At 49.2% G+C, this 27,917-nt stretch overlaps 1 protein-coding gene across 2 annotated transcripts in view; it reads left to right on the top strand.

Annotated features, from left to right (window-relative positions):
* RASGRF1 (Ras protein specific guanine nucleotide releasing factor 1) overlaps positions 1-27,917 on the top strand; it is a 70,128-nt gene that overhangs the window by 8,126 nt on the left and 34,085 nt on the right. The window contains exons 2-4 of one of the 2 annotated variants that reach the window (XM_035131316.3): positions 5,113-5,219; positions 14,341-14,488; positions 24,199-24,291. In XM_035131316.3, coding sequence (XP_034987207.1) covers positions 5,113-5,219; positions 14,341-14,488; positions 24,199-24,291 — 348 coding nt within the window. Of the gene's footprint in view, positions 1-5,112; positions 5,220-14,340; positions 14,489-24,198; positions 24,292-27,917 lie in introns of those variants that run through there. The other variant, XM_088656629.1, reaches the window with a different exon arrangement.

Below are 27,917 nucleotides of genomic sequence, written 5' to 3'. Positions count from 1 at the left end.
AATTGTCTGTCCTGGTCTGGAGTCTGTTGTTGTTGTTTAGTTGTTTAGTCGTGTCCGACTCTTCATGACCCCATGGACCAGAGCACGCCAGGCACCCTTGTCTTCCACTGCCTCCCGCAGTTTGGTCAGACTCATGAGTTGGTAGCTTCGAGAACACCGTCCAACCATCTCGTCCTCTGTCATCCCCTTCTCCTTGTGCCCTCAATCTTTCCCAGCATCAGGGTCTTTTCCAGGAAGTCTTCTCTTCTCATGAGGTGGCCAAAGTATTGGAGCCTCAGCTTCAATCTGGAGTCTAACTTGTGTCTATTCTCCTTGAGTACAAAGGCATAGCAATACAAGTGACCATTTCACACAGGGGTTCCATTTGTGCCCCCCCACATGTGTATTGGTGGTGCAAATAAGCCATCCCTTTTTCTGCCCTCTTCCAGGTCCAAAAGGACCTGCACGTCTGCGATCACATGTCAATTGGACACACCTAAAATGTTCACTGCCTTTAATGCCAGATACATGTTTGTGTGATATACTGGGCACTCTTCCGTGTCAAAGTTCTAAAGGTGTACATGTACCGGTACTTCTCTTGGTTGGCAATCTGTTGTGGAGATATATTGCAGGGACTACCGCATCTCCCCACATTTGTTTGGGAAGGCCAGGGTCTCTTGGCTTGCACCTTGTCATCTCCATAAGAGATCTAAACTTTCTCTCAGTGACTGAGCTTTGTTGAAGGTTGTGGGAAAACACTTCTCACTTGTGTGTAATCCCTTATTCATCCACAAGAGATTTCATGTGGCTCGAGGTAAACTCACCTCCACTGTCACTGACCAAAGTTGTGGGTTTCCTCTGAAGCTTGTTGCTCACCATATGCAAATTGAATCTGCTGACAGGTTGACATGGTCAATGCTGCCAAAGAAATCTTCATCATAACTCATATATGAAGAGCATCCAGAATCAATTAACCGTTTGTTTGATTTTGCATCACAACAGTTTAGAGTTAGATTTTTCTCATGCAAGGGGGTGAAAGGGGAGGATGCTGTGGGCCATGGGAAAGTTCCAACACTGGATGGGACTCTGGTTGCTGGGCAGAAGAGGCCAGGAGGCAGCAGTGCTGTGATGAGGTTCCCTTGCTGGAGCCCTTTGCTGTCAGTGATGCCTATTTGGTTTTGTGTTGAAAGGTGATATGGTGTGCTCTGTTGTGTAGCACCTGCCTTTAAACAGGGCAGTCTAAAGAGAAAGACAAGGACGGCTCCTGGAACCTTTTGCCAGGATGTGGCCCAATAGCACATTTGCTCAGGAGGAAGAGAGATGTCTTAGAAGATTCAGGACTACAGCAGCTATATTTAGATGAGAGAAGCCCTGGCTCAGCCTGGCCTGGAATGCATTGAGGTTGCTGTGGAAATCATGCATCGCAACATATCCTTGAAGAAACATTGTGTGGGGGATCCAAAGAACTCTGCTGCTGAAGAGTTGCACCAGGCAAGGTCAACATCAGAAGAGCCATTGAGATGAAGAGGTTCAGGCGTTCTCTGCCACTCTTCTACTGAACTCCTCCATCATTGTCGTGACATATGAGGCATGCTGCAGAGTTCTACATCAGATATTGGTGTGTGTGTGTTGGGGGGGGGGTCTGTTTGTTTTCTTTTTAACCAGCTGCAGTCTTAGGAGGCTGCCAAGCTGAGTGGAGGAAGAAAAGGCAGGAGGGTTATTCAAACTGTTCCCTTTCTGCTGTTGAGGAATTCAAAACTGCAATGTTGGCGGGGGTGGGTGGGTGGGTGGGTGGGGCATATAGGGACCACTGTCCCTTGCAGCTGAATTATGTGTTTAGTTTTTGAGCAGAATTGCAATGGTAGACAATATTGCACTGCTTCCCTCCCTGCTCTTGGGTGCAGCCTCAGAAGCTGCTTTTCAGCTAGACACAGAAGCTGGTGGAGGCAAAGAAGCAGTTCACACCCTCCTGTCTACTCTACATCAAGTGTGTTCCCACTATTGGCTTGGGAAGCAGGGTACACACAATGTGGGTCACAATCCATATTGTTACAAAGTTAGGTGCTGCCCCATTCTCTGCCGAGCAGTAGCAAGATTCTAGGGGGTTCCAGGCACTCACCCAGGTTCTGTCTTTCTTTTGAGAGTGGAAATAGAGTGGAGACTGTTGTACCTTCCTGGGGTGCTCAACCCACCGGAGCCTGTCTTTGCACAGGGGAAGTCCCTAACTCACTGAGGGTTTGAGACCCATCAGCTACCCTCACCTGGTTTAGCCAGCCAGTCAAAGCCATTCCCTGGGTGTGGTTGCTGTCGCATGCTGGCAGCTTCTAGGAGCCACAGGAGAGAGCTGGCTGGAATGTAGTTAACCATATATAGGAAAGAGGAAAGAGTTGCATCTATTGCTGTGACCCTTCTTTGCCACCTTTGCCCTACCCACCTCTAGAATGTGGCCACAGAAGGTTGTCCAAAAGAGGATGGCTAGAGTAAGAGAGGAGCAAAGAAATCTGCTTCATATTGTGTCAGTCTGTTGGTCCATTTAGTGCAGTGTTCCCTACACTGACTGGCAGCAATGTCCCTCCAGGTTTCCAGATAGAGTCTTTCCCAGCCCTTCCTGGAGATGCCACTGGGGATTGAACCTGGGACCTTCTGCATGCCGAGCAGCTGCTCTGCCATTGAGCTACCACTGCCCTTTCCCTCTCTAGGGCATTTGCTTTAGTCCGTGCTTGGAGGCCAGCAGTTTTGTGGGGCCATGTTGTTGGATTTTGGATTCCAGGACGTCCTGGCAAGAGTGGAAGGCGGAGGCAGAACAGACGGCGCTCAGCATTTCCTTATTTATTTTCCAACTTACTCGGTTCTGTCTCTGGCCTTAGAGAACATCCCTTGTTTCCTAGGAGACTGCAAGGAAGGAGAGTAGATGAACTGCGAAAACTCTTTTGCGGTGCTCGAAGCCGCCCTGATGAAAATTAACACAAATACAGTAAATGCCAAGGGAGGCTAAAAATAGCCTCTGTGCCAAGCCCCATTCTGCTCCTGACCATGTCAGCCTGGCATGGCTTAAGATTGCATGGCTTAAGATTGCTTAAGATGCAACAAAGACTGCGGGGAGGGGGGGAGCTTCCAGGGCTGGTGGGTGGCCTGGATTCTAGGGGGCTGTTCTGGGGCAGGTGCCTTCCATGGGCAGGTGTCCTTCATGCCCCTGGCTTGCTTTCTCACAAATGCTGGTCCATGGTCCTGCTGCAAAGGTTCAGCACTGGCACCTCTTAGAGACAGGAAGGTGGTGGTGGTGGAATAGAAAGTCGCTGTCCCAAACCATTTGCTCATCATAGTGCCTCTGGAGGGGAAATCTAGGTGAGCTCCCATGTCCCAAAAGGCAGGGCCGGCATCTGCTGTCCCCACTACTGCCACCCCCTTCCCTGTGGGAATGTTAGGGATGTGGATTAGGATATATTATTAGATAGATCCTATCCAAGCTTGTGTTAGCAAGCTTCCAATATCAGCAGAGTGACATTCCCCTTTTGTGCGCAGCAAAGCGTATGCGTTCAGGTTTGCTGAAACCTGTGCAATATTATACTTCCTGGCAAAGTCCCCTTTGTACCTCTTAAAAGAAATACACAACACAGTGTTTATAAAATAAGATAGAGTTTACTTACAGTTTCATCCTGAGTTAACAGCATAATCTCAGAAAGGCAGGCTTACATAGAAAAGTTACAGATATATACATGTGGAGACTACTTGGTAAAGTAAGGCTCCATTTGGTCTCTCTCTTGGCTGCAGGCCAAGAGGGAGAACCATGCTAACTGGAGATTCTCTGGAGATGTGTTCCCATCGAAGGAGAGAATGCTAAGAGAGAGAATGGCTGCTGGCTAGGGGCTTTTGTCCCAGCTAATCCATCTCATCTGCATATCTGGAGGAACAGGAACTTAGTCAGGTGTCCCTCCAGGTGAGTTCCTGTTAGTGGACACTCTAGGAACTGTTGTGACTTGTCTGCCCCAGTGTTCCATCCCACATTCCTCACAGCCAGCCTAGGCAAGCCAGACCACAAAAAGCAGCCAGGTGCACTGCAGGAAATGAGCCAGATGAGTCCAGGAAGGGAGAGACATTGAATCATCGAGTTGGAAGGGATCTGAAGGGTCATCTAGATCAACCCCCTGCAATGGCATTGCTGCAGTTTGGAAGTGGCTGGCGGTCTCTCCTGGGGTCCTCTGGCCTCTTCCCCTGGCAAAGTGAGGAGGGAGTGGCTGCAGCTTGCTTTCTCCTCTCCTTCAGGGCCGCCATGGCAAACCAGCTACCAGCAGAAGGTGATTAATAAATTGATGGTAACAACAGCCGCAGTAGCAACAACTGGCCCAATAATGCTGCAAAGCCATATCTAATCTGCCATGGCTTTCATCAAGGGAAGTAATAGTACCACTGTATTCTGCTCTGGTCAGACCTCACCTGGAATACTGTGTCCAGTTCTGGGCACCACAGTTCAAGAAGGATACTGACAAGCTGGAACGTGTCCAGAAGAGGGCAACCAAAATGGTCAAAGGCCTGGAAACGATGCCTTATGAGGAACGGCTTAGGGAGCTGGGTATGTTTAGCCTGGAGAAGAGAAGGTTAAGGGGTGATATGATAGCCATGTTCAAATATATAAAAGGATGTCATATAGAGGAGGGAGAAAGGTTGTTTTCTGCTGCTCCAGAGAAGCGGACATGGAGCAATGGATTCAAGCTACAAGAAAGAAGATTCCACCTAAACATTAGGAAGAACTTCCTGACAATAAGAGCTGTTCGGCAGTGGAATATGCTGCCAAGGAGTGTGGTGGAGTCTCCTTCTTTGGAGGTCTTTAAGCGGAGGCTTGATGGCCATATGTCAGGAATGCTTTGATGGTGTTTCCTGCTTGGCAGGGGGTTGGACTGGAATCAGATGGCCCTTGTGGTCTCTTCCAACTCTATGATTCTATGCCTTTGCCTGCTAGAAAATGCTTTCCATGGACTTTTCTCCATAAAAAAATTGTAACCTTTTGAGTTGGTGCTTCGCTTTCTGTGTCTTCTGTGTAACAACGCCGGGATGAGTTAGTGACATTTGGCAACCTTGCAGTGGAATGCAGCTGGCTGTCTTTAGGAGTAATAGCTCTTCTCTTTGTTTTTATAGCATTATTTCACTGTTAACTTCAACCATGAAAACCAGAAAACCCTGGAGCTGAGGACAGAAGATGCTAAAGACTGTGATGAATGGGTAGCAGCCATTAGCCATGCCAGGTAAGTCCTCCTCCTTTCCTCAGTGGCTCCGTGGAACATGAATCCTGCTGGGAGGAGGTGTCTTGGGTTGGAGGGCTGGGGTGGCACATGTCAGGTCAGGTGCAAGAGGCAGCTGACCATGTTAATCCTGCTGGGAGAGAGAGAGTGGGAGAGGGAACCAGTAAGACAGGCACCCCCAAACTTCGGCCCTCCAGATGTTTTGGCCTACAACTCCCATGATCCCTAGCTAACAGGACCAGTGGTCAGGGATGATGGGAATTGTAGTCCAGAACATCTGGAGGGCCGAAGTTTGGGGGTGCCTGCAGTAAGAGGAGGCCTTATTTCTGGTCACCCTTGCTGAGCAATGGCTCAAAGGTAGTAGTAATAATTTCTTTCCTTCCTTCCTTCCTTCCTTCCTTCCTTCCTTCCTTCCTTCCTTCCTTCCTTCCTTCCTTCCTTCCTTCCTTCCTTTCTTCTTTCTTATTTCCACAGCCACTCTGGGTGGCTCCCAACATAATATTAAAAACACGATAAACCATCATCATCATAATTTATTATTATAGCATAGAAGAAACCATGTAAGAGGGCTTACAGGGTTGTTTGCAGAGGAAAAGCTGACAATGGGCTGACTAGAGAAGCACAGGATTTTGCTCCATGTCTAGAATTCAGCATCCTAACAACCTCACAATTTGTTGTTGGGTTTTGGTTTTGAGTTTCGCATTCCACACCTCATGTGGAATGGCCCAAGACATTTTGCTGCTGGAGGCAAAACAGAAAATGGCAGGAGCCCTCTCCTCCTTCTCCTCCTCCTCCTTTGCTGCTACCTGAGGCGACTGGAGGCAGCCCAGGGAAGCCAAAGCACACTGAATGTAGGGAAGAGAAAAAAAGGAGGCAAGAGGGGAGCAGGCAGTGGCTGCAGGCAACAAGCACAGGAGGCAGCAAGCAGCACACTCCTTGGGGGCCTAGATCTGCTGCCCCTCCCAGCTGTGCCCAGACTGCCTCCCAAGGCGACTGCCTTAACAAAGCCCTGGTTGCAAATATAAGCTTCAGTGTGTGTAGTCCATGCCTGGTAGGAGCAGAAAGCCAGGGGGGGCATCTGGAGAAGGCTTGGGGTGTTAAGGAAGTGGAGTTTCCTTGCTCTCCTTCTCTGCTGCCCATAGAACCACAAGACACAGCCTCAAACAAGCAGGTGTGCCATGCAGAGTGGGAACACTTACACTTCCAGGCGTCAGTTTGCTTTGCCTGGGATAGAAGGTGGAATGCCTTTTTGCAGCACAAAGGATGCTTTGTGGTCCTACTGACAGAGGGCTGAGGGAGTCTCCCCCCCCCCCACTCTGGTCTTCTCAAAATGTGCTGGGCAGCAGCTGGGCAGACTCAGGAGTTGGAGAGGATGTTGCACCAGAGATTTTTTTCTCTACTCTTAATGCTGCCTCTGCACCTGGGACGCTGCCAGTTGCCACAGCCAGAGATAAGAATTCATCCTTGACATTTGCATTTGCATTTTAATTCCATTCCTTTTCTTTTAAGATTCAACTCATTTTCCTGGAAAGGCTGCATTTAACCAAGCAGGGAAACAAAGAGGCGACTCCCCTCCCAACTCACACGTGAAATATTGTGGGCAGATCCTTCCACGAATACTTGAATTCATAGAACTCGTTGAATGGGATTAAATGGCAGTACAGCCCTCAACGTGTTTACTCAGAAGTAAACCATGCTGAGTTCAGTGTGGCTTTGCCTGTGTGATTGCGCCCTGTGTTTCCCAACCAAACTCACTGCCAGCTTGGTCATTCCTAATTGCCTGCAGTCCAAACCCATATATAGGTCTACTCAGAGGTAAGGTACACTGACTTCAATGGGACATATTCCCAGGTTAGTAGATATAGGATAGCAGCCTTACCTGTCCTTTAGTACCAGGTTCAGTGTGTCAGGTCAGTCCCAAGCCTAGTATAGCAGGACATGAATCTGCCTCCTTGATGGGAATGAAAAGGTCTTTGAGGTCTTCAGGGTTTCATCTTCATAATGGTTGCCAGAGATTTTGCAGAATCTCTTGCTGATCCCTGTGGGCTCATAGAATTGATCCATAATAATAATAATAATAATAATATTGTGAGGGACAAGGGATACAGGGAAGTCCCTCCCATCTTAAGTTCCAGCCCATCACCAAGCGCTGGAGAGAGTAAGGAGAGCTCTGCCTCCAGCGGAGAGTCAGGAAGTGGTGTCCGAGGCTCAGGCAGGGTTGTGGAGCCCATGCCTCAGGTGGGACAGGAAGTTGGACGCACGGGGGGGAGGCCAATCCCCCCAACTCCCGAATTGCGACGCAAACGTAGGGGGAAGAGGTTGGGTCTGCCAAAGTTGTGGTGCTGGAAGAAAACGCGCCAATCGCCATTCGGGAGTTCTGACACCTCACCTTAAGGATGCATTTTTACTGCTCTGAACACTGTAAATAGTCAGCACTTAATAAAAGCCTTAAAAGACCATGCTGGAGTCGTTACTCTAGAGTAGCCATACCAGGCCCTCTGACAGCAACTCCCGAATCTTTTTTGGCTACTTTGGAGTGCAGCGATGAGCGCTCAAGAGGCTGAGCATTGGAGGCTGGAGGCTGAAGCAGCGAAGCAGGAGCTACAGACCCTCACAGCGCACGCACAGCAGCAATTGCATGCCGCTCAGGAGGAAGCGCGAGGGGCGCAGGAGGAGCTGAACAAGCTGGTGGACCAGGTGAGGACAAAAGAGGAGACTGAGAAACAGCTAAGGGTGATGGTATTAGACCTGCAGAAAAAGTTGGAAGAGGAGAAAGCCGCTAGAGGTGGGGGGGCACCCCAGCCGCAGCTAGTCCAAGTGAGAAGGGGACAGAGCCTAGTCACCAAGTTCAGCGGAGACCCGAGGGAGTACCTCGGATTCGAGACTGAGATAAATTATGCGCTGGAATTGCATGCAGCAGAATTCCCAGATGACGCGCACAGAGTCTACTTTATCATAGAGCATTTGACGGGGGCCGCCCGGGAATGGGTAAGACCGCTCATCGCGCAAAAAAATCCTTGCATGAAGAACGCAACTTTATTTCTAGAAGCTTTAAAATTAATGTACGCTAGCGACAGTGAAATGGAGGCCACTAAACAGGAGCTTCATGACCTAACACAAGGAAAATCGACAGTTAGAGACTACTGGGCGAAATTCACCATGCTGGTGCACAAACTGGGGTGGGATCTGAACAGTGAGCCAGTGAAATCAGCCTTCTACCTAGGTTTGCATGCAGACGTTAAGGATGAGCTGGCAAGAGGTCCTAGACCGCAGACTATGGATCAGCTCAGCAAAGCGGCGCTAGCGGTGGGGGTGAGGCAGGAATCCAGATGGTATGACAAACAAGCGACGCGCGCAGCAAAACCTTGGTTCCCACGCTCTCAGGACAGACCACACCACCAAAACCCACCCCAGGGACCGCCCCCAGACCCGCCCAGACCAAGCCCAGAGCCGGAACCGATGGAGATCGGGGGAGCGCGCGCGCGGGCTTTTCAAACCCCGGCGGCGCCAAAACGCAAGGAGGGAAGAGGAGGGAATTGCTTTCTCTGCAACTCCCCCCGGCATCGCGTCAGAGACTGCCCTCATCGCAGGGAGTGGCAAGGAAAGGCGGGAACGGTTGTACCTTCCCCCACTGACGTAGCACCACAGCAGGGAAACGAGACAGCCTGGCTGCAGGAGACAAGGGGCAGCAGCCAGGCACAGTCAGCAGTGAACAGCCCCAGCCCGCCCACCCGCACAGAGAGGAGCAGAGCCAGCCCACCCCTCCCAGAGCAGGAGTGGTTCTAGAAGTCACGCTGACGCTCCCAAATGGCTACCCCCTGTCAGTCCTCGCCTTAATTGACAGTGGGGCATCTGCCAACTTCTTCTCGAGAAACTTTGCAGAAGAGCACCAAATCCAACTTCTGCAGCTGGATTTTCCCCTGCATGTGGCCACCATTGATGGCAGAGAGTTGCTGGGAGGGGCCATCACTCATCAAACCCCCCCCATGAGAATGACGGTGGGAAGGCACTCAGAGACACTGGCTTTCAACGTCACGACCATCTCAGACCCCCCCATCGTTTTGGGAATGAGCTGGCTGGCGCGCCACGACCCTTCCATAAGTTGGCACCAGAGATGCATCACGTTTGGGTCGGACTTTTGCCTGGAACATTGCATGCAGCACCAACCAGGGGAGGGGCCTCCGATAGCCACGGTGGCCACCATGCACGTCAAAGGGGGTGAGGCGATACCCAAGCCGTACTGGGACCTGCAGGAGGTCTTCAGCGAAGCGGAGTCCGACCACCTACCCCCACACAGGCCTTTTGACTGCCAGATCAACCTGGTGCCGGGGGCAACTATACCCCCAGCCAAGCTGTACGCCATGTCAGACCAGGAACTGGAGGATCTGCGCGCTTTCATCGACAAGAACCTCAAGCGGGGGTTCATCAGAGAAAGCAAGGCAGCAGGGGGCAGCCCGGTCTTCTGGGTGGACAAGAAAGACACGCAACAGCGCCGCCTGGTGGTGGATTTTAGACGGCTGAATTCGGTGACAGAGCCAGTGGCTTTCCCCATGCCCAGAGTGGATGATCTCCTGACAGCGGCACGCAGGGGCAAGATTTTCACCAAGCTAGACCTGAGGGGGGCGTACAACTTGATCAGGATCCGGGAAGGCGATGAATGGAAGACCACGATGTTCACGCCTCTGGGCTCTTTTGAATATCTGGTGATGCCCTTCGGGTTGCAAGGGGGCTCAGCCTGCTTCCAGGCCTTCATGCACCACGTCCTGGGGTCCCTCCTCTTCAAGAACTGCCTGGTCTTTCTGGATGACATCCTTATCTATTCCAATGACCCAGTGCAGCATGTGAAGGATGTCAGGGAGGTGTTGCAGCGCCTGAAGGACAACCACCTGTATGTGAAGCTGGAGAAGTGCAAGTTTCACACCAAGGAGGTGGACTTCTTGGGCTACAAGCTGTCAGACAAGGGACTGGCAATGGACAAGGACAAGGTGCAGACCATCCTGGACTGGCACAGCCCCAGGACGCGCAAAGATGCCCAACGACTACTAGGCTTCGCTAACTTCTACAGGAAGTTCATCCAGAACTTCTCTCGGGTCACGGCTCCCATCACCGACTGCCTGAGAGGCAAGCAGAAGTTCAGGTGGACACCAGAGGCACAAGCAGCGTTCGAAAGCCTCAAGAGGGTGTTCGCGTCAGACCAGCACCTGTTCCACGTGGTGCAGGATGCGCCCCTACGCCTGGAGACAGATGCTTCTGATAAAGCTGTGGGAGCGATTCTGTTGCAACTGGACGCCAACAGAGAGTGGAGACCCTGTGCCTTCTTCTCCAGGAAGCTGACCCAGCCTGAACGCAACTACACAGTGTTTGATAGGGAACTTCTCGCGATCCACGCGGCGTTCCAGCACTGGCGACACTTCCTGGTGGGCGCCAAGCACCCCATCCAGGTGTGCACAGACCACAAGAACCTGGAGTTCTGGAGAACGGCCAGGGTGCTCAACCAGCGGCAGATACGGTGGGCAGAGTTCTTCTCGAACTTCAACTTCTCCATCCACTACATCCCGGGGGAGCAGAACGTCAGGGCGGATGCCCTCTCCCGCAAGCCAGAGTACATGGAGGAGGAGTTGCCACCAGCACCCAGGCACGTTTTCCCCCCATCTGCATGGTCATGCGGTGCAGCAGTGGTGAGCGAGGCAGAACTCACAGCACTGACGGCAGCGGATGAATTTGCCACCCGCATCTTCAGAGACCTGAGAGGGGGGAGGGAGCAGGCCAAAGACTTTGAGGAGAAGAGGGGTTTGCTTTTTTACAGGGGAGCCCTGTACCTCCCGACCAAACAGCTGAGAGGTAAGGTTCTCAAGCAGATGCACGACAACCCAACGGCGGGTCATTTCGGAAGGGACAAAACCACTCACCTAGTCATGAGACACTTCTGGTGGCCAGGGGTGCGGGAGGATGTTCGGGATTATGTCAGGGGATGTGACACCTGCCAGCGAGCAAAGGTGGTCAGAGCGCCACCAGCAGGTTTGCTGGAGCCATTAGCCACACCGCACAGGCCGTGGGAAGTAGTGTCCATGGACTTCATCACAGACCTGCCGTCGTCCAGGGGCAAGACCGCAGTGTTGGTGGTGGTGGACCTCATGTCCAAAATGTGCCACTTTATACCGTGTGCCAGGGCGGTCTCGGCAGAAGAGACGGCCAAACTGTTTGTGGACCACGTATTCCGACTGCATGGATTGCCTTTAAGAGTTATTTCGGATCGTGGCCGCCAATTTGTTTCCAGGTTCTGGCGACGGCTCATGAACCTCCTGCAGGTGGAGGTCAGCTTGTCGACGGCTCGGCACCCGCAGACCAATGGACAGGCGGAGCGGGTCAACGCCATTCTGCAGCAGTACCTGAGATGTTACGTCAGCCAGAGGCAAACGGACTGGGTGGATCGCCTGCCACTGGCAGAATTTGCCTACAACAATGCGGTGCACGTCTCCACAGGGGTGTCGCCCTTTAAGGCCAACTATGGGCGCGACCTCAGATCTTTCCCGGAGAGGGAGGGGGAGGAGGAGGAAGAGGGCCCACAGGCCGAGGAGTGGGCAGAGGACCTGGAGACGGTGCACCAACAGCTCAGAGAACACTTGGAGAGGGCCAAGGAAGCGTATAAGAAGGGGGCAGATCGCCACAGGCGGCCGGGAGAGGTCATAAGGGTGGGGGACAAGGTTTGGTTATCCTCGGAAGGTCTTCCCACCAGGGGGCGATGCAGAAAGTTAGCACACAGGAGGCTGGGCCCCTTCACGGTCACGCAACAGGTCAACCCGGTAGCCTTCAGGCTAGCACTGCCGGAGGACATGAGAGTGCACCCAGTGTTTCATAGATCACTGCTGTCGCCGTACAGGGAAAGTACCAGGTTCAGGGACAGCGATCAGCCTCCAGAGGGAGGGGGGGAGACGGGAAACGCCCGACAGCTCAATGAGGCAACTGAGATTTTAGACTCAAGGAGAGGGGTGAGAGGACTGGAGTACCTGATAGCATGGGAGGACACTCCGCCATCCCACAATGAGTGGATACCGGCCACGGAAGTACCTGAGGAATTTTTAGTGGAAGAATTCCACGCCCTGTTCCCCCACAGGCCCAAGCCCTGGCACATGGAAAGGGAGGGAGAGGGGGAGGAGCAGGAGGAAGGGATAGCAGGCAGCAGCTCCCCATGGAGATGGGAAGCGGAATTTGAGGACACGGAAGAAGAGGTGTGGGTTTCACCGAGGTCAACGACGTCAGAGGCAGGAGAGGACTGGCAGAACATTTTTACTCCCACCAGCTCTGATGCCACTGACTTCTTGGGATTTCCGTCTTCTCAGGGGGAAGGAGAGAGATCGCAGGATTGGGGGGAAATTTTCACACCCACAGGCTCGGATGCCACAGACTTCTTGGGATTTCACTCGTCCCCAGCAAGCAGAGAGCCACTGGGGAGGAGGAGAGAGGAGCCTGGGAGGGGGGTGGATGTGAGGGACAAGGGATACAGGGAAGTCCCTCCCATCTTAAGTTCCAGCCCATCACCAAGCGCTGGAGAGAGTAAGGAGAGCTCTGCCTCCAGCGGAGAGTCAGGAAGTGGTGTCCGAGGCTCAGGCAGGGTTGTGGAGCCCATGCCTCAGGTGGGACAGGAAGTTGGACGCACGGGGGGGGGGGGAGGCCAATCCCCCCAACTCCCGAATTGCGACGCAAACGTAGGGGGAAGAGGTTGGGTCTGCCAAAGTTGTGGTGCTGGAAGAAAACGCGCCAATCGCCATTCGGGAGTTCTGACACCTCACCTTAAGGATGCATTTTTACTGCTCTGAACACTGTAAATAGTCAGCACTTAATAAAAGCCTTAAAAGACCATGCTGGAGTCGTTACTCTAGAGTAGCCATACCAGGCCCTCTGACAAATATAATATATTATTTATACCCCGCCCATCTGGCTGGGGTTCCCCAGCCACTCTGGGCGGCTTACAACAGAAAAATGAAACAAAACAATTAAACATTAAAAGCCTCCCTAAACAGGGCTGCCTTCAGATGTCTGGTAGCTGTTTTTCTCTTTGACATCTGATGGGAGAGCGATCCATGTGACCCAAAGCTGGCACAGAGCACATGGAAAATGGAGAGAGAGTATCACAGCTGGTCGCACAGTGGAAGAAACCACTGTCCAATTGCTCCAGCGTGTAGCCAGATCAATTATGATCCCTGTCTTCTGCTAAAAATTGATGTGGCTGCAAGGTAGATCAAGCAGCAAACATGCCTGGTGTCTGTGGCCAACAGGAGCATAGTTTGAGATTGGCATGTGCTCAGGGTCTCTTTTGGGGTCATGTGGGTTGGCCAGTAAATGTGGCCCACTGGGTAACAGTGGCAGAGTGCAAGTTTGGGAATTGGACATGGAATCTTGATCTTCAGATAATCACTTCTTAGCTGTTATTACTCACAGGCTGAATATGGGAAGCCAGCCTTCCCCAGTCTCTGGCGGAGGCTGATGGGAGTCAGTAGTGCCAGCTTGGCCCCACGACTGTGAGTGCCCGCACCGTGAGTGCCATGTAGCATGCATGATATTGGCACTGAAATCTGTGGGTGCTGGGAACCTTCATGGGGAATTTTGTGGGTGCTCGGTCACCCAGGGCCCCAGGGTGTGTTGGCACCTATGATGGGAGTTGTAGTCCAAGATTTCTGGAGGGGGCACTAAGTTGGGAAACGACTGTTCTAAAGTGTTTGGATAAAAAGAATGGCTGGAGCTTGATGGAATGATCAACCAGAACGATCAAATTCAAGCTAAGCAGTGGCAGGGAAAGTTCATGCTCTGAACTGTAGCAGTAGAGTCATGCCATTCCCTTTCCCCCATGATGAATGCAGTTATCACTTGATGGCTTGTTGGGTTGGCGCTCTCGCTCTCTCTCCCATAGGATTTTCTAATTGTGTTGTCAGCAGACACAGCTTGAGGAAGCCACCACAACTAGCAAGATCTGCCCCAATGACAGCATTTAGGGCAGCATGTGGACCTGATCCCCCAAGTTTCCAGTCACGAGTGCCCAACTTGGTGGGTGGGTGGGAGATGCAGAGCAGGCAGGAAAAGCAACGGAAGGGGAGGAAATGTCTTAACAACTCTGTCTATATAACAGTTATAGGACTCTTGCTACAGAGCATGAAGCTTTAATGCAGAAGTACCTCCATTTACTTCAGATTGTGGAAACGGAGAAAACAGTTGCCAAGCAACTCAGGCAACAAATTGAAGATGGAGAAATAGAGACCGAGCGCCTGAAATCTGAGGTAAAAACATGCTGATTATGCAAAGGGCAAAGGAGCCTGTGTGGTTGGTCCTTGTAGGCTGCATTCAGACATGCATCATGCCAGGAGAAATGCACCCCCTTCCTCTCAGCGGGGTGTTGTTGTTTTTTGCAAGCAATGGGAAGGACCCCATTTGCATTTCCTGCACTTTGGGGCATTTGATGGCACACAATGGGCTGTTTTTGCTGCTCTCTGGCTTCCAATTTGCTTTTCGGCGAACTGTATACTTTGCCTATTTTGATTTTACTATTTTTATGGGCTGTTTGCTTTTGTGTAGTTTTATTTATTTATTTATTTAATAGTGTATCTAAATCGCTTTTTTTTTTTAACCAAAAATAATAATATGAAAGCGGTTCACAACAGCAAAAGTAAGATAAAACCATACCATGAAAGCATAAAAGGTTAAAAACAAAGAAGTTTAAAACAAAGATCAGTAACCCATTTTGGGAGGACTCTAAATTGCCTGCATAGGCCTGGTGTAATAGAAAATTTTCAGCAGGCATTTAAAGGTTGGCACAGAAGGTGCCTGCTGAATCTCCACTGGCAGAGTCTGACAGGACTGAGCCAAAGACTCTGTTTCCATTGCTGTCAAACGAGCACCACCAACTCTGGGAATGAACATTGACACTCCTGCAAATGATTTCGTGATCGAGCTGGAATAGAAATATTCAGATGATCCCTTAGGTACTCTGGACCTAAGTTGTTCAGGGATTTTAAATTAATACAGGAATGTGGATTCATTGTTGCTAATTGTTTGGTTTTAAACTTTATCTAGTTTAATTTTTTTAATATTTCTGTAAGTCACTGGGCTGTTTTGAGAGAGGTGAATTGTTAAGCAATTTAATAAATAACCATAACCGTAATTGCAAAGGAAAGCCATTAGAAAGGTGGCATATTCTAGAGGTGTTCTAGAGGTGAAGAGATTTGTAGCATCCCAGGTGAAAATGTCATGGGAACCAGATTCACACATGCACAGGCAGGGACTGAACCTGTGCCCTGCCTCTGCATGGAAAAACCTGTGTCTGAAAGATGTTTTGAAAACCAAGTCTCTGGGCTCCCTTTGACAAGAGATTACTTGAAGTTCCACCAGTTACTTAGTGTTGGCTGTGCAGGAGACATTAATACCTTAAGCACAGCAATATTCATCTGAAAGCGGGGAAGTTATGGTGTTTGACAGGGATTTTAGAAGGGATGCCTGGAAGACCCCTAATTGAAAACTTGGTTTCTTCCAGCAGTAGCAGACCTTGCCACGGGCATGAATGTTATGGGTCAAGTCATCTTTGTAAGTCTCAGCCTGGAGGTCACAATATGAGGAATGGTTAAGGAGTTGGGAGCAATATGAGAAATGGTTGAGGATGTTGGGCATATTTAGTCTGGAGAAGAGAAGACCGGGAGGTGACATGATAGCCATCTTCAAGTACCTGATGGCCTGTCCCATGAAAGACGGAGCTGCTCCAGAGGGAAGGACCCAAACCAATAGATCCAAATGGCAGGAAATGAGTTTCCAACTAAACATAAGGAAGACTAATTCCATGGTTCTATTAATATCGGGTTGCAGGAAGAGCAGAAGCTGTTCATTGTATAGTTTTTTTTTAAATCGAGCAACGAGTAATCTAAGAACTATCAATATGTTGGTGCATAATTAGTCTGCCTCTGTGCTTAAATTCTTAGTGTTGTACTTTCTGCTGTTCCCCTCAACAACACCCCACTACCCTTTGAAGCGCAGATCAAATGACATTTTCCTTTAATGTGCAAATTTTGCTTACTGGATTTTGAAAGGGAAAAGCAGCTCTTTCTTCTGTGTAAAAGATTTATCAGCAGACCAGCCAGGAACTCTCCCTGCTTGCAGGGGAGTCATTTCAGCTATTAGCATGGCTAATATCAGAAGTGAGTCCATTTTGTTCTGAATATGATCTGTTTGATAATGCCTAATTAGGAATAAATTGCACACTGCGTTAAAGTCAGTGGTTTGGTTGGTAGGTTTATGGGGACAAGATTTTCACTGAAAGGACAAGGTCCACCAGTTGTGATTATTTGTTGTTGTTTAGTCGTTTAGTCGTGTGATTATTTATTATTGCTTATTTGTCGCTTCTTCTTTTCTTTCCCCCCAAAAGTGAAATTCAAACTGACTTGCAAAAACGAACATTAGAAACAAGGATAAAGCAACTTAAAATACACAAGTAATATAGATACAAGAGCAGATCCTTTTCCACCCCATGAAAAGATAATAAGAAAATTAAGATCCTAGGACTTTGGGGGACTAAAAACACAGTGATAGCACCCGGCATGCCTCCCTGGGGAGAGCATTCCACAAGCAGGGAGCCACCACTGAAAAGACCTGTTTTTGTGTTGCTGTCCTCTGCCCTTCCCTTGGAGGGGGCACATGGAGAAGGACCTCATGTGGGGAATTCAGAGTCTGGGTTGGTTCATGTGGGAAGAGGTGGTCTTTGAAGTATGGGGGTCTTGAGCTACATCAGGCTTTATAGGTCAAAATCAGCACTTTGAAGTGAGCCCAGAAACTAATTGGTAGCCAGTGCAGTCAGGCCAGAATTGGTGCAATGTGCTCAGACCCCCTTGCACTAGTGAGCAACCTGGCCACTGAATTCAGCATCAGCCACAGTTTCCCAACCACTTTCAAAGGCAGCCCCACGTAGAAAGCCTTGCAGTAATCTAGCTGAGCAATTGCCAGAGCATTGAAAACAGGAGCGTCTCCACCTCCATCATTGAGCCTGGGCACTGAAGTCCAGCTCCGAGGGCACCCTGGCAGTTCCCTCACTGCGAAAAGTGAAGTTATGGAGAACCAGGCAAAGGGCCTTCTTGGTAGTGGCGCCTGCCCTGTGGAACGCCCTCCCGTCAGATTTCAATGAAATAAACAACTATTTGACTTAGGAGACATCTGAAGGCAGCCCTGTATTGGGAAGTTTTTAATGTTGGATGTTTTATTATGTTTTAATATGTGTAGGAAGCTGCCCAGAGTGGCTCGGGAAACCCAGAGCAGGGTACAAATGAAAAAATATCATTATTAATAATAGAAGTTAGGCTACCCCTCTCCAGACGGGGGTGTAGCTGGGCCACCAGCCAAAACTGACAGAGGGCACTTTGTGCCGCTTAAAGTCACTTGAGCCTTAAGTGACAGTAATGAATCCACAAGGCTACACACCAAATCCCACCCTTCCTCTCAGCTACTTAGAATAATAGAATTGTAGAGTTGGAAAGGACCTCAAGGGTCATTTAGTCCAACCCCCCATAATTCAGGAATCACAGCTCAAGAATCCCCGACAGGTGGCTATCTAACCTCTGTTTAGACACCTCCCGTGAAGAAGAGGACTTGCCACAGGGCGACAGTTTGAAGGACATGCTGGGGGGGGGGGAAATGTTGGGCTCAGGGGTGCACCAGATGTGCACATTCTCTGAGCCCAGTTCTTTCCCCTATGAACAGTTCGCTTGCACTCCTTCTCCCCCCTATTCAGATGAATGGGACTGAGTGCTGAGCCTTTTCTGTCTTGTGTGTTCCTGCGCATGAATTATATTAGTTAGATAATGGAACAAATACTCTCTCCCCCAAGACATGCACACTGTACATTTAAAACACATCATGCCCCAAAGAATCTTGGGAACTGTAGTCTGCTCAGGGTGTTGAGCTCTGTGAGGTGTAAACTAGAGTCCCCAGGATCCTTTAGGTGTGTTTATATGCAGCCTGAAGAGTGGGACAGAAAGGGCTTGCATTGCCAGGCAGAAGTCTCCCTGTCCCAGGAGGTACTTAATGGACACCCCACCCCATTTTAGGCCTAGGAAGAGGTCCTTACTTTCTCTCTACCCCGTCAACTCCACCACAACCCTGATCTCTGTGAGCGGAGTGGGGGCGGCCTTTTAAAAATAAGCAAGCCTCCTGCATAACTCAGGATCCCCACACCCACTTGCCCCCTTTCCCTGTTTTGCTGCCCAGGGCACCCATATGCAGCATGCGGCATGACACTTAAAAAGAGGGGGTGTGATGTTTAAAAATACCAGGGCTCTAATGGAGGCTGCTCTGTATCTCGTTGCTAGGGGCAACCTCAGGATGTTAAACTGAATGGCATCAGCTTCGAAGGGACAATGCTTTCCTGCATCTCTGATTTGTTGTTCTTGTGATGTCACTTCCCCAGAACCAATCTTCCTTCTACGCCTCCCAGTTCATTTGCATGCTTGAATTTGATTTGTTTAGGAGTTTTCTTTGCATGGAAATAGACATTTTACATCTCCATCTTTCAGTTCATACAAGGAGTGTTTGCATCAAAACATCGTTCTGGTGAGCTGCCTGGGCGTGACCTCAACTAAGGGGCTGAGGGGTTGAAAAAGCAGCAGGGAGCATCTGAGACAAGGAGTCTCCCTTCTGACTTCAGTTGTACTTCATGTGCAACCTGCGTTTGTTCATGCATCCCATTTTTGAACATTTGAAAATGTGCAACCAGTTAACGGATGCAAGATAATGAAGAATGAGGTTTCTGTGTGCAACTGAGTGATCAGTCTGGCCCAGAAGGTTGTCTGAGGTGTGCAATTCAAGCTGATTGACCTTTATGGATATTGGGAATGTTTTCCTGGGAATCCAAACCAAGCTCAGCCCTGACTCTGACCTGCAGAATTATGACAGACCACATTGCAGAGCTGTAGTAAGCTAGAAAGTAGATAGAGAAAAAAGATTTCTCCCTCTCTCACAACTTGTGGACATCCAATGAAGCTGAATGCTAGAAGATTCGGGACAGATCAAATAAAGTACTTCTTCATGCAGCACCTAGTTAAAATCTGGAGCTCACTCCCAGAGGAGGCAGTGAGGGCCATCAACCAACATGGCTTTAAAAGAGGATTTGACAAATACATAGAGGGGAGGGCTATTGATGACTCCTAGCCAGTAGCCACGATTACTATGCTCTGCTGCTGCCACAGTTGGAGGCAGCAATGTTTCTGAATACCATATGCTAGAAACCACAGGAGGGGAGAGGGCTCTTGGGTCTGGATCCTGCTTGTGGGTGTTCTACAAACACCTGGTTGTCCACTGTGAGAACAGGATGCTGGACTAGATTGTCCATTGAGGTTCAACTATTTTAGCTTTGGGGTTGCCATTATCTGGGCTAACTTTTAAATGTTTCATTCTAAATAAGAACTGAGATAGAAAGGGCCAAAGATCAGGAAGGTCTTGGTTCTGCCGCTGTCTTTTAGACTTTTTGGGGGGAGGTGGGATATTGATGCCTGATCTCAGCTGCATTAAAATCTTGGATTTTTCCTGTGATTTTCAAGGACTGCTTTCTCTGCCATCCATTGATGCATTAAGAAACAGCTTCTCAGTCTGAATCAGGGAATAACACCTTCTGACAACAGGATGGTTCGCTCTGTACTTCTTGCTATCCACACACCATGCCTTTAAAGCACTAGTATACCACTTTGATAGTAATGGAAGATCCTGGGAACTGTGGTTTATTAAGGGTGCCTGGAATGGTCACCTTGTGAGGTCAGCAGCAATAACAACCTACAATTCCCAAGATTATCCATGACTGGGTGTCAGATGCCTCTTCCTCCTGTCCTTTCCGAATCTTCTTCTTCTTTGGTGATCACTCGTAGCCGAGTAAGATTGTCTTCCATAAATGCGGGTTTAACAATGGGTCCGTAAGTGATCGTGGAGGCCAATTCTGGATCCACACGTCCTTCCACAGTGGGGACATTGGTTTCCAGGCAGGAGTTGATCACGGTGTGGATTTGCCAAGCGTGCCTTCCTCTTAGCACGTTTCTCCCTTGCGTCCTGAGATCAAGTTTCTTCAAAGCCCATGACACCTTTGGTAAAGGCTGTTCTCCAACTGGACCGCTCACAGGCCAGTGTTTCCCAGTTGTCAGTGTTTATGCTACATTTTTAAAGATTTGCCTTGAGACAGTCTTTAAACCTCTTTTGTTGACCACCAGTATTACGCTTTCCATTTTTAAGTTCGGAATAGAGTAGTTGCTTTGGAAGACGATCATCACTTCTGCACAACATGACCAGTCCAATGAAGTTGATGTTAAAGAATCATTGCTTCAACACTGGTGATCTTTGCTTCTTCCAGTACACTGATATTAGTTCGCCTGTCTTCCCAAATGATGTGTAAAATTTTTCAGAGACACTGTTGATGGAATCTTTCGAGGAGCTGGAGATAGCGTTTATAAGTGGTCCATGTTTCACAGGCATATACCGGTAGTAAGGTTGGTAGTACAATAGCTTTGTAAACAAGCACTTTGGTTTCCCTGCGAATGTCCCGGTCTTCAAACACTCTGCACTTCAATCGGGAGAAAGCCGCACTCGCAGAGCTCAGGCGATGCTGGATTTTGGCATCAATGTTGGCCCTAGTGGAAAGGTAACTGCCTAGGTAGGAGAAGTGATCAACATTTTCCAACATTACACCACTGAGTTGGATTTGTGGTGCTGCAGAGGAGTTATATTGTACTTGTTAATGCAGCACTTTGGTTTTTTGGATGTTGAGTGATAGGCCAAGCTTTTCGTAAGCTTCTGCAAAGATATTTAGGATGGTTTGGAGGTCATCCTCTGAGCGTGCGCACACTACATTGTCATCAGCATACTGAAGCTCTATGACGGAAGTTACGGTAACCTTACTTTTTGTTTTCAGCATGTTCAGATTGAAGAGCTTTCCATCTGTTCGATATATGATTTCTACTCTGGTGGGGAGTTTCCCGTTGACGAAATGTAGGATCATGGCAATGAAAATAATGAATAGAGTTGGGGCAATAACACAACCCTGTTTAACACCTGATCCCACTGTGAATGGTTCACTTTGAGAGCCATTATCTGTGATTGTTGCTATCATATTATCATGGAGGAGCCAAATGATGTTTACAAATATCTCTGGGCAACAAACTTTCAGAAGGATAGTAGGGCATTCCACCCCCCTTTTCCTCCTTCCAGTGGTTCAATATTCCATGTTGTTGAGTTATTCTGGATCCTTCTCTCTCTTGGTTTTTCTCTCTAGAGATTTTCTAGAGCATTTGCAAATCTCAGGGTTACTCTGAGTCTGCCAATACCTTTCTCTTTTGCGTGGGTGGTGCGGTTTGGGCTACAGAAGCATGAACACAGAAAGGCATTAATCAGATTAGGGGAAAAAAATGATATTTATACACTCGGCTAATTAATTCAGAGTAAGTCACAATTTTACATCTACATCACCAACGCATGTGTTTTCCTTTACCTAACTGATGGTGACTCTGCTTCCAAGCAACACAATTCCAAATTTGCCTTCGGAAAATAACCATCCTTAAAAAAAACCCAAAAACATTTATATGAAATAATACTGAGAATGCTATCAGCTCCCTGCCCCAGTCCCCAAGAGATAGCCCTGAACAGGAAGGATTTTGCTGTGTCAACTGAAAATACAAGGCCAGGGGGCCTGGCTACATGGCACAGGCATTGCCATCTTCTCAGTAAAAAAGTGACGAGCTGAGGCAGCAGGTGACAAGGCAGGTGGGGAAGGAGGCAGGTGGGATGTGCCATGTCAAACAGGTCCTGCCTCCTCTTCAGACCGGATCAAAGCCCTCATAGCAGGATGGACAAGCCTGAAAACCAAGCAGGGGGCACATTATTCTCCTCACAATAACTCTACAAAGCAGTATAGGCTGCAAGAGAGTGACTGGGAGGCACTTAGCCGCTAATCTTCAACACCATCACAGACACACACAACCATCACTGTGCTGTCAACCCCCTTCCCCTCCAGGGCCACTGTCCTCCTCCCTGGTCCCCATTTGTAGCTTATAAAAAGTGGAGGCAGGGGCCTCGCTCCCTTCTTTCCTTCCTTCCCTGCATTGCAAGGAGTTGGACTCCTACAGGGTGCTTTGGGTTCCTTCCAACTCCACAATTCTACAGTTCTTTCCTTCCAGGGTGGCTGTGCATCTTGCAAAAGGCATCGCTAGGGGGACTTGTGCCCTCTGCCCTCTGAGCTGGGCTGTGGCAGCGTGTTTGGCTTGGAAGCACATCCTGCCACCCTGAGATCAAAGTTTTTTAAAGACGTTCTAAACACTTTAAAAGAAAGGGAGAGGAGGGCAGGGGAATTGGGGCCCAGCAGAAAAGATGGAATGGGGAGTTTGAGCCCCTGGAGCACCCTGTGGGGAATGGGTGAAGGGTGTGTGTGTGTGTGTGTGTGTGTGTGTGTGTGTGTGTGTGTGTGTTTCAGCCTGGAAAAGCAAAGGGAAGATGCAACCATCCCATGGGTGTAGTCAGCATAGCTGTCAAGTTTTCCCTTTTCTCGCGAGGAAGCCTATTCAACATAAGGGAATTTCCCTTAAAAAAAAAAGGGAGAGCTTGACAGCTATGGTAGTCAGGATTTTTGTTATGGGAAACAGGACTTTGGGGGGGGGAAGCACTGACATGATTGGTCAGTTAGTTAAGTATTTCTATTGTTTTACTTGATCTAGGGGGGGCAGCTGCCCCCTGCCCCCCCCCCTGGCTAAGCCCATGACTCAAAGGGATACAAGCGGCAGTAAGTGGAGCAGACCCCCCTGCTCCCGCTGCTCCACAAGGTGGAAATTGCATGAAGCATTTTTCGGTGAAGCCTTAAAAGGCATTTCCTGGTGGTAAGAGCAGTTGACAGTGGGAAGGGGGGGGGCTATTTGGGGGAAGGGAGCAGGCATGTAAGCAGGGCAAGAGAGCCACCTCTGAGGAATGGTGTCATGGCAGAGATTCCTGCCTTGAAGAGCTTGCACAGGGTGGGGAGTTGAGCCAAGTGACCTCCACAATCTTGTTTGTAAGTACTGTGAGAGGGGTAGTGCCTTTACTACAGTTTTTAGAAGGCTGCTATGCAGTGGCTTAACCAGAAGTCAGGGCATGTCGAGGTGAGGAAGCTCCTGGAACTTGTATTAGGGGAGCCCCCTTTGATCCCCCACACATTAACCTGAGCACTGGCCCTTGGGGATCTCATTCAAACCATTTCATTGAAGCGATACCTTGTACTAGACCAAATGATATAAGAGGATGTAAGCTTTTGAGTTGCACAGGGCTCTTCATCAGAGAAGTTTTGTGGAATTCACCCTATATTAACATCAAGTGGTTCGGTAAAAAAAATCAAATACTTTGTGTGCCTCCTGCAATAATATGGAAGAAAATGGCAAAGGACTACTGTATATGAGTTTGTTATTGCCTGCCAGGAAAGGGCCTTTTCAGTGTTGTCCCTCCAGCTTATGGAATACTTTCTGAGAAGGCTCAACTGGTGCCTATGTTAGGATTTTCTTTTGACACCAAGTTCTTTTGACTGTTTGCTCTTTTAAAATCCTATGTTTTTATTTCTTACAACTCTTTTTTCTTATTCTTTTGGGAGGTGTTTTACTGATTTCATGCTGTTGAGTGCTTTTACGCTGCTGTTTGTTAATTGTACTGGCAATGCTTGTAAATATTGAGTGTTTTTAGTACTGTTTCATTTGAATTTCATTTATTTTAATTCATGAGCCACCCAGAGGACGCAGCTGATTGGGTGGGATAGAAATGCCCAAATTGAAATAAGTCTGTGATGGAAGCTCCTCCATGGAATTGCAGGGAGTTCCGTACATCTTGCTAGAAGTGCACCCTCTGGACATGTGTTCCTCTCACTGGCTGGGTGCCTTCATCATGATGGACCCCCTGAGTGAAGCTGGCTTGTTAACATCTCAGTCCTTTCACCTTTACTTCTCTGTTTACTGTCTGCTCCCAGATTGCAGCCTTACTCAAAGACAATGAGCGCATCCAGTCCAATCAGACCAATGCACCCAACGACGATGACAGTGACATCAAGAAGATCAAGAAGGTAGGCTCTGGTGTTTTAGAGAGCTTGGTCTCTGGTCCAGTCTTCCAGAAGTTTTGGACTCCCACTCCCATCAGCCTCAGCCAGTACAGGCTAGTGGAAGTTGGAGTCCAAAACATCTGTCATATTTGAGGAGCAACAGCCTTATTATAGCCAGTAAAGGTAAAGGGACCCCTGACCGTTAAGTCCAGTCGTGGATGACTCTGGGGTTGCGGTGCTTATCTCGTTTTAATGGCCGAGGGAGCCAGTGTTTGTCTGCAAACAGCTGCTGGGTCATGTGGCCAGCATGACTAAGCTGCTTCTGGTGAACCAGAGCAGCACATGGAAACATTGTTTACCTTCCCACTGGAGCAGTACCTATTTATCTACTTGCACTTAGACGTGCTTTCGAACTGCTAGGTTGGCAGGAGCAGGGACTGAGCAACGGGAGCTCACCCCATCGCGGGGATTCAAACCACCGACCTTCTGATCGGCAAGCCCTAGGCTCTGTGGTTTAGACCACAGTGCCACCCACATCCATATATACCCAGTAAAGGTAAAGGGACCCCTGACCGTTAGGTCCAGTTGCGAACGACTATGGGGTTGCGGTGCTCATCTCGCTTTACTGACCAAGGGAGTATATATAGCCAGTATATATATAGCCAGTAGGTGGTGGTAAAGTGTCCTCTTCTGTGCTTTGGAATGCCATTAATAACCTCCAAGAAGGAGAGCAACCTTGCTGACTAGGCTGGTGCTTGTGGTCTGCAACATCTGGATGGTGCCAGAGGATGGGGAAGTCAATGTCTCTGTGTGCTGTTGTGTTCTGTGCTTCTCTGTGTGGTAGGAAGGTCCAGACAATGTCTTTGTCACAATGATACTGACCACAGGGCCGTCTCAAGCAGGTCGGGCGCCCTGGCGCCGTGGTGCGGAGATCGTTCCGGCACCCCCGGCCCGGTGCCCCCGCACCCCATGCCACCGATACTACCCCTAGAGTCGGACCTGACTGACATACAAATGTGAGGATATTCCTGAGGGATGGAAGCAGGCACCCAGGAAGTCATTGTCTGGATAACAGCCACTATAGGCCAGATACCCCCAGATCTCTCCACCAGCTCCCCCACAAAAAAAAATATTTGTGGGGCGGCCGGGGGGGGGGGGGAGAAAAATGCACAGCTCCTGGCTGGGAAGAAAGATCAGTTATTTCTTTTCAATCTGCATTGGCTCCTAAATAGTTTGGGTCCCTGATCCTTAATGCCTCTGAGTGGCCCTGCTTCTCCTTTGACATCTGCTGATAAGACCCTGCTCCACATTCCAGTAAAATGAAGCACAGTTAGTAGGGAGGCAAGACAGGGACTTTGAGGTTGTGGCACTTGGGAGGCCCACCTTCCCCCTGTGTTTGGCTTTTCAGAGATTAATAAAGGCTCTTTTATTGAGTCCGCTCTTCAGTCTGCACTGACTCTGCGCCCAGAAATCAGTTACTGCTTCTCTTTTGTATTGTTTTGGCTGCTGTGTTTTATCTTTATAATATTACTTTATTGTATTGAAAATGTGACTGAATGCTGCTTTGTGGACTTTGCAAAAACAAAACAAAAAACAGCCAGTGAATTTTGAAAATAAATAAACCCATCCTCTCCTCAGATCTCCTGGTTCACAAGATGCAGGGTGGCTAATCGCTGGGCTATTCTTCAATCTCCATCTATAAAAGGAGACTTCCCAGTGAACCATTTCAAGGAGGGAGGGCCTCCACTTTGGACTCCTACAGTTTCCCTGGGCGCTTATGCACACCGTATTCCCCATAGACTGTGGCGGATGACCTTTGCTATGGATTAGTTGAGGGAGATTGGCCAGGAAGCAGATACAAAATGTTTGTTTGCTTAGATTGATATTTTAATGCCACTTTTGGCTTTGCAACGAGTCCCTAAAGCAGCTTGCAGAGAAAGACAAGTAAAAGCAATAAAATCAAACAAGCAAAATAAAGCACTGACTTGTTATACGTCTAGACAACATCTCTCACTAAAACAGAGCAGCAAAAGGACTCAGTTTACTGGGCCAGATAACAGTAGTGCTGGCTGCAAAAGGACCACATAGGAAGCTGCCTTATACCAAATCAGAACCATTGGTCCATTTTGATCAATATTGGCTACACTGACTGGCAGCGGCTCCCCAGGATTTCAGGTAGGAGTTTCTTCCAACTCTAGCTAGAGATGCCCGTGGGGATTGAACCTGGAACCTTCTGCTTGCAAGGCAGATGCTGTACCACTGAGCTATGCCCTTGCCCTTTTCACTATTCTTTTAGAGGTGGAGAAGAAGGGACCTTCCCAAGGGAGGGGATATTGGAGCCAAGAAGGCCCCACAGGTGTGCCACCAAGGCACTTTTGCCCGCAGCACTGTCAGGCTGTGAACCTGAACTTTCAGAGGAAGGGAAGGGGCGCTACTCTATCCAGAGTCTGCCCATTCCTGGGTTAGGCTTCAACTGCCCCCAACATTTCCCTTGTCTTTAGGGAAAAGGATCCAGTCCAACACAACCTCCAGATTCCAAGTGCCTCCTTGTCTTATGATGGAAAAGAGGATGGGGTGGGTGGGTGGAGATCTGGGTGGGTGTCATCTACATACTGATGGTGATCCTGCTCTTCAGCTCCCCAGACAATCTCTTCCAGCAGCTTCAGGTTGATGTTAAAGCAACACGGGGGGGGCAGGGGGGGGAGATGGTGGGAGATGAATTCCTGCAGAAGGAATCCTGGCTGCTTACATCTGGCAGGCTCTGGTGTTTCCTGGATTCTCGCTAAAGAATCTCCAGGCTTCAGTTTGTTTCTTCATCCTTGCCCTTTCCTTGCAGTTGGAGGTTCACCCACACAGAAACCTCCCTCGCCTCTCAGATGGAAATCTTGCATTGATTTACGTCGTAGGACCTGCAGCGTTTCATGCTGCCTGTCACCCAGGAGATTCCAAGCAGGAGAGCGGGGGAACCACCCTGGCATTTCTTCATTGAGCTTAGGAAACACAAAGGCATCATTTGGAGCTCATTAAGAGGCTATAGTTCCTGGGCTGCTTCAGGGGCCCCTATACCTGCCCACACGGTTGGTGAGACCTAGTGCAGACTGCCACCTCTCCGTGATGTGTGGGGAGGTGTCTTGGAGTGGGGAGCAAATAGGTCCCTCTTATAGGCCCAGGTGAAGGCTACAGCAGCCAACCCAATCCTGGAAACGTTTGGTACCCAGATGAAAGATTCGATGAGGATGAGGCTATGACTCCTTTCTCATGAGAGAACTGGGAAAACTCCCGGTACTGAATTGGGGCCCTCTCAGCAGGGTGGGCACAGCCGTGAAACCATCTTTGGGCTCAGAGGATTAGTTGCCTGTGCCAAATGTTTGTCTTCTCAGCCTTGCAGAAATCAAAGATGGCAAAACCCAGTATGGGACCAAGGTGGAACAAGCCACATGACATACCTTTTCAGCCTACAGAAGACTTCCATTGAGTTTAGTTCCCTGTTGCAGGCAGCAGTGCTTCTGAATGCCAGTTGCTGGAAACCATAAGAGAGGAGAGTGCTCTTGTGCTCAAATCCCACTTGCAGGTTTTCCATTGGGGCATCTGGTTGGCTGCTGTGAGAACAGGATGCTGGACTAGATGGGCCAGGCTCTCCTTATGTTCTG

Source organism: Zootoca vivipara, chromosome 13 (genome assembly GCF_965207765.1).
Source record: "Zootoca vivipara chromosome 13, rZooViv2.hap1.1, whole genome shotgun sequence".
Classification (NCBI taxonomy): domain Eukaryota; kingdom Metazoa; phylum Chordata; class Lepidosauria; order Squamata; family Lacertidae; genus Zootoca; species Zootoca vivipara.
This window is presented reverse-complemented; position numbering and strand designations above follow the sequence as displayed.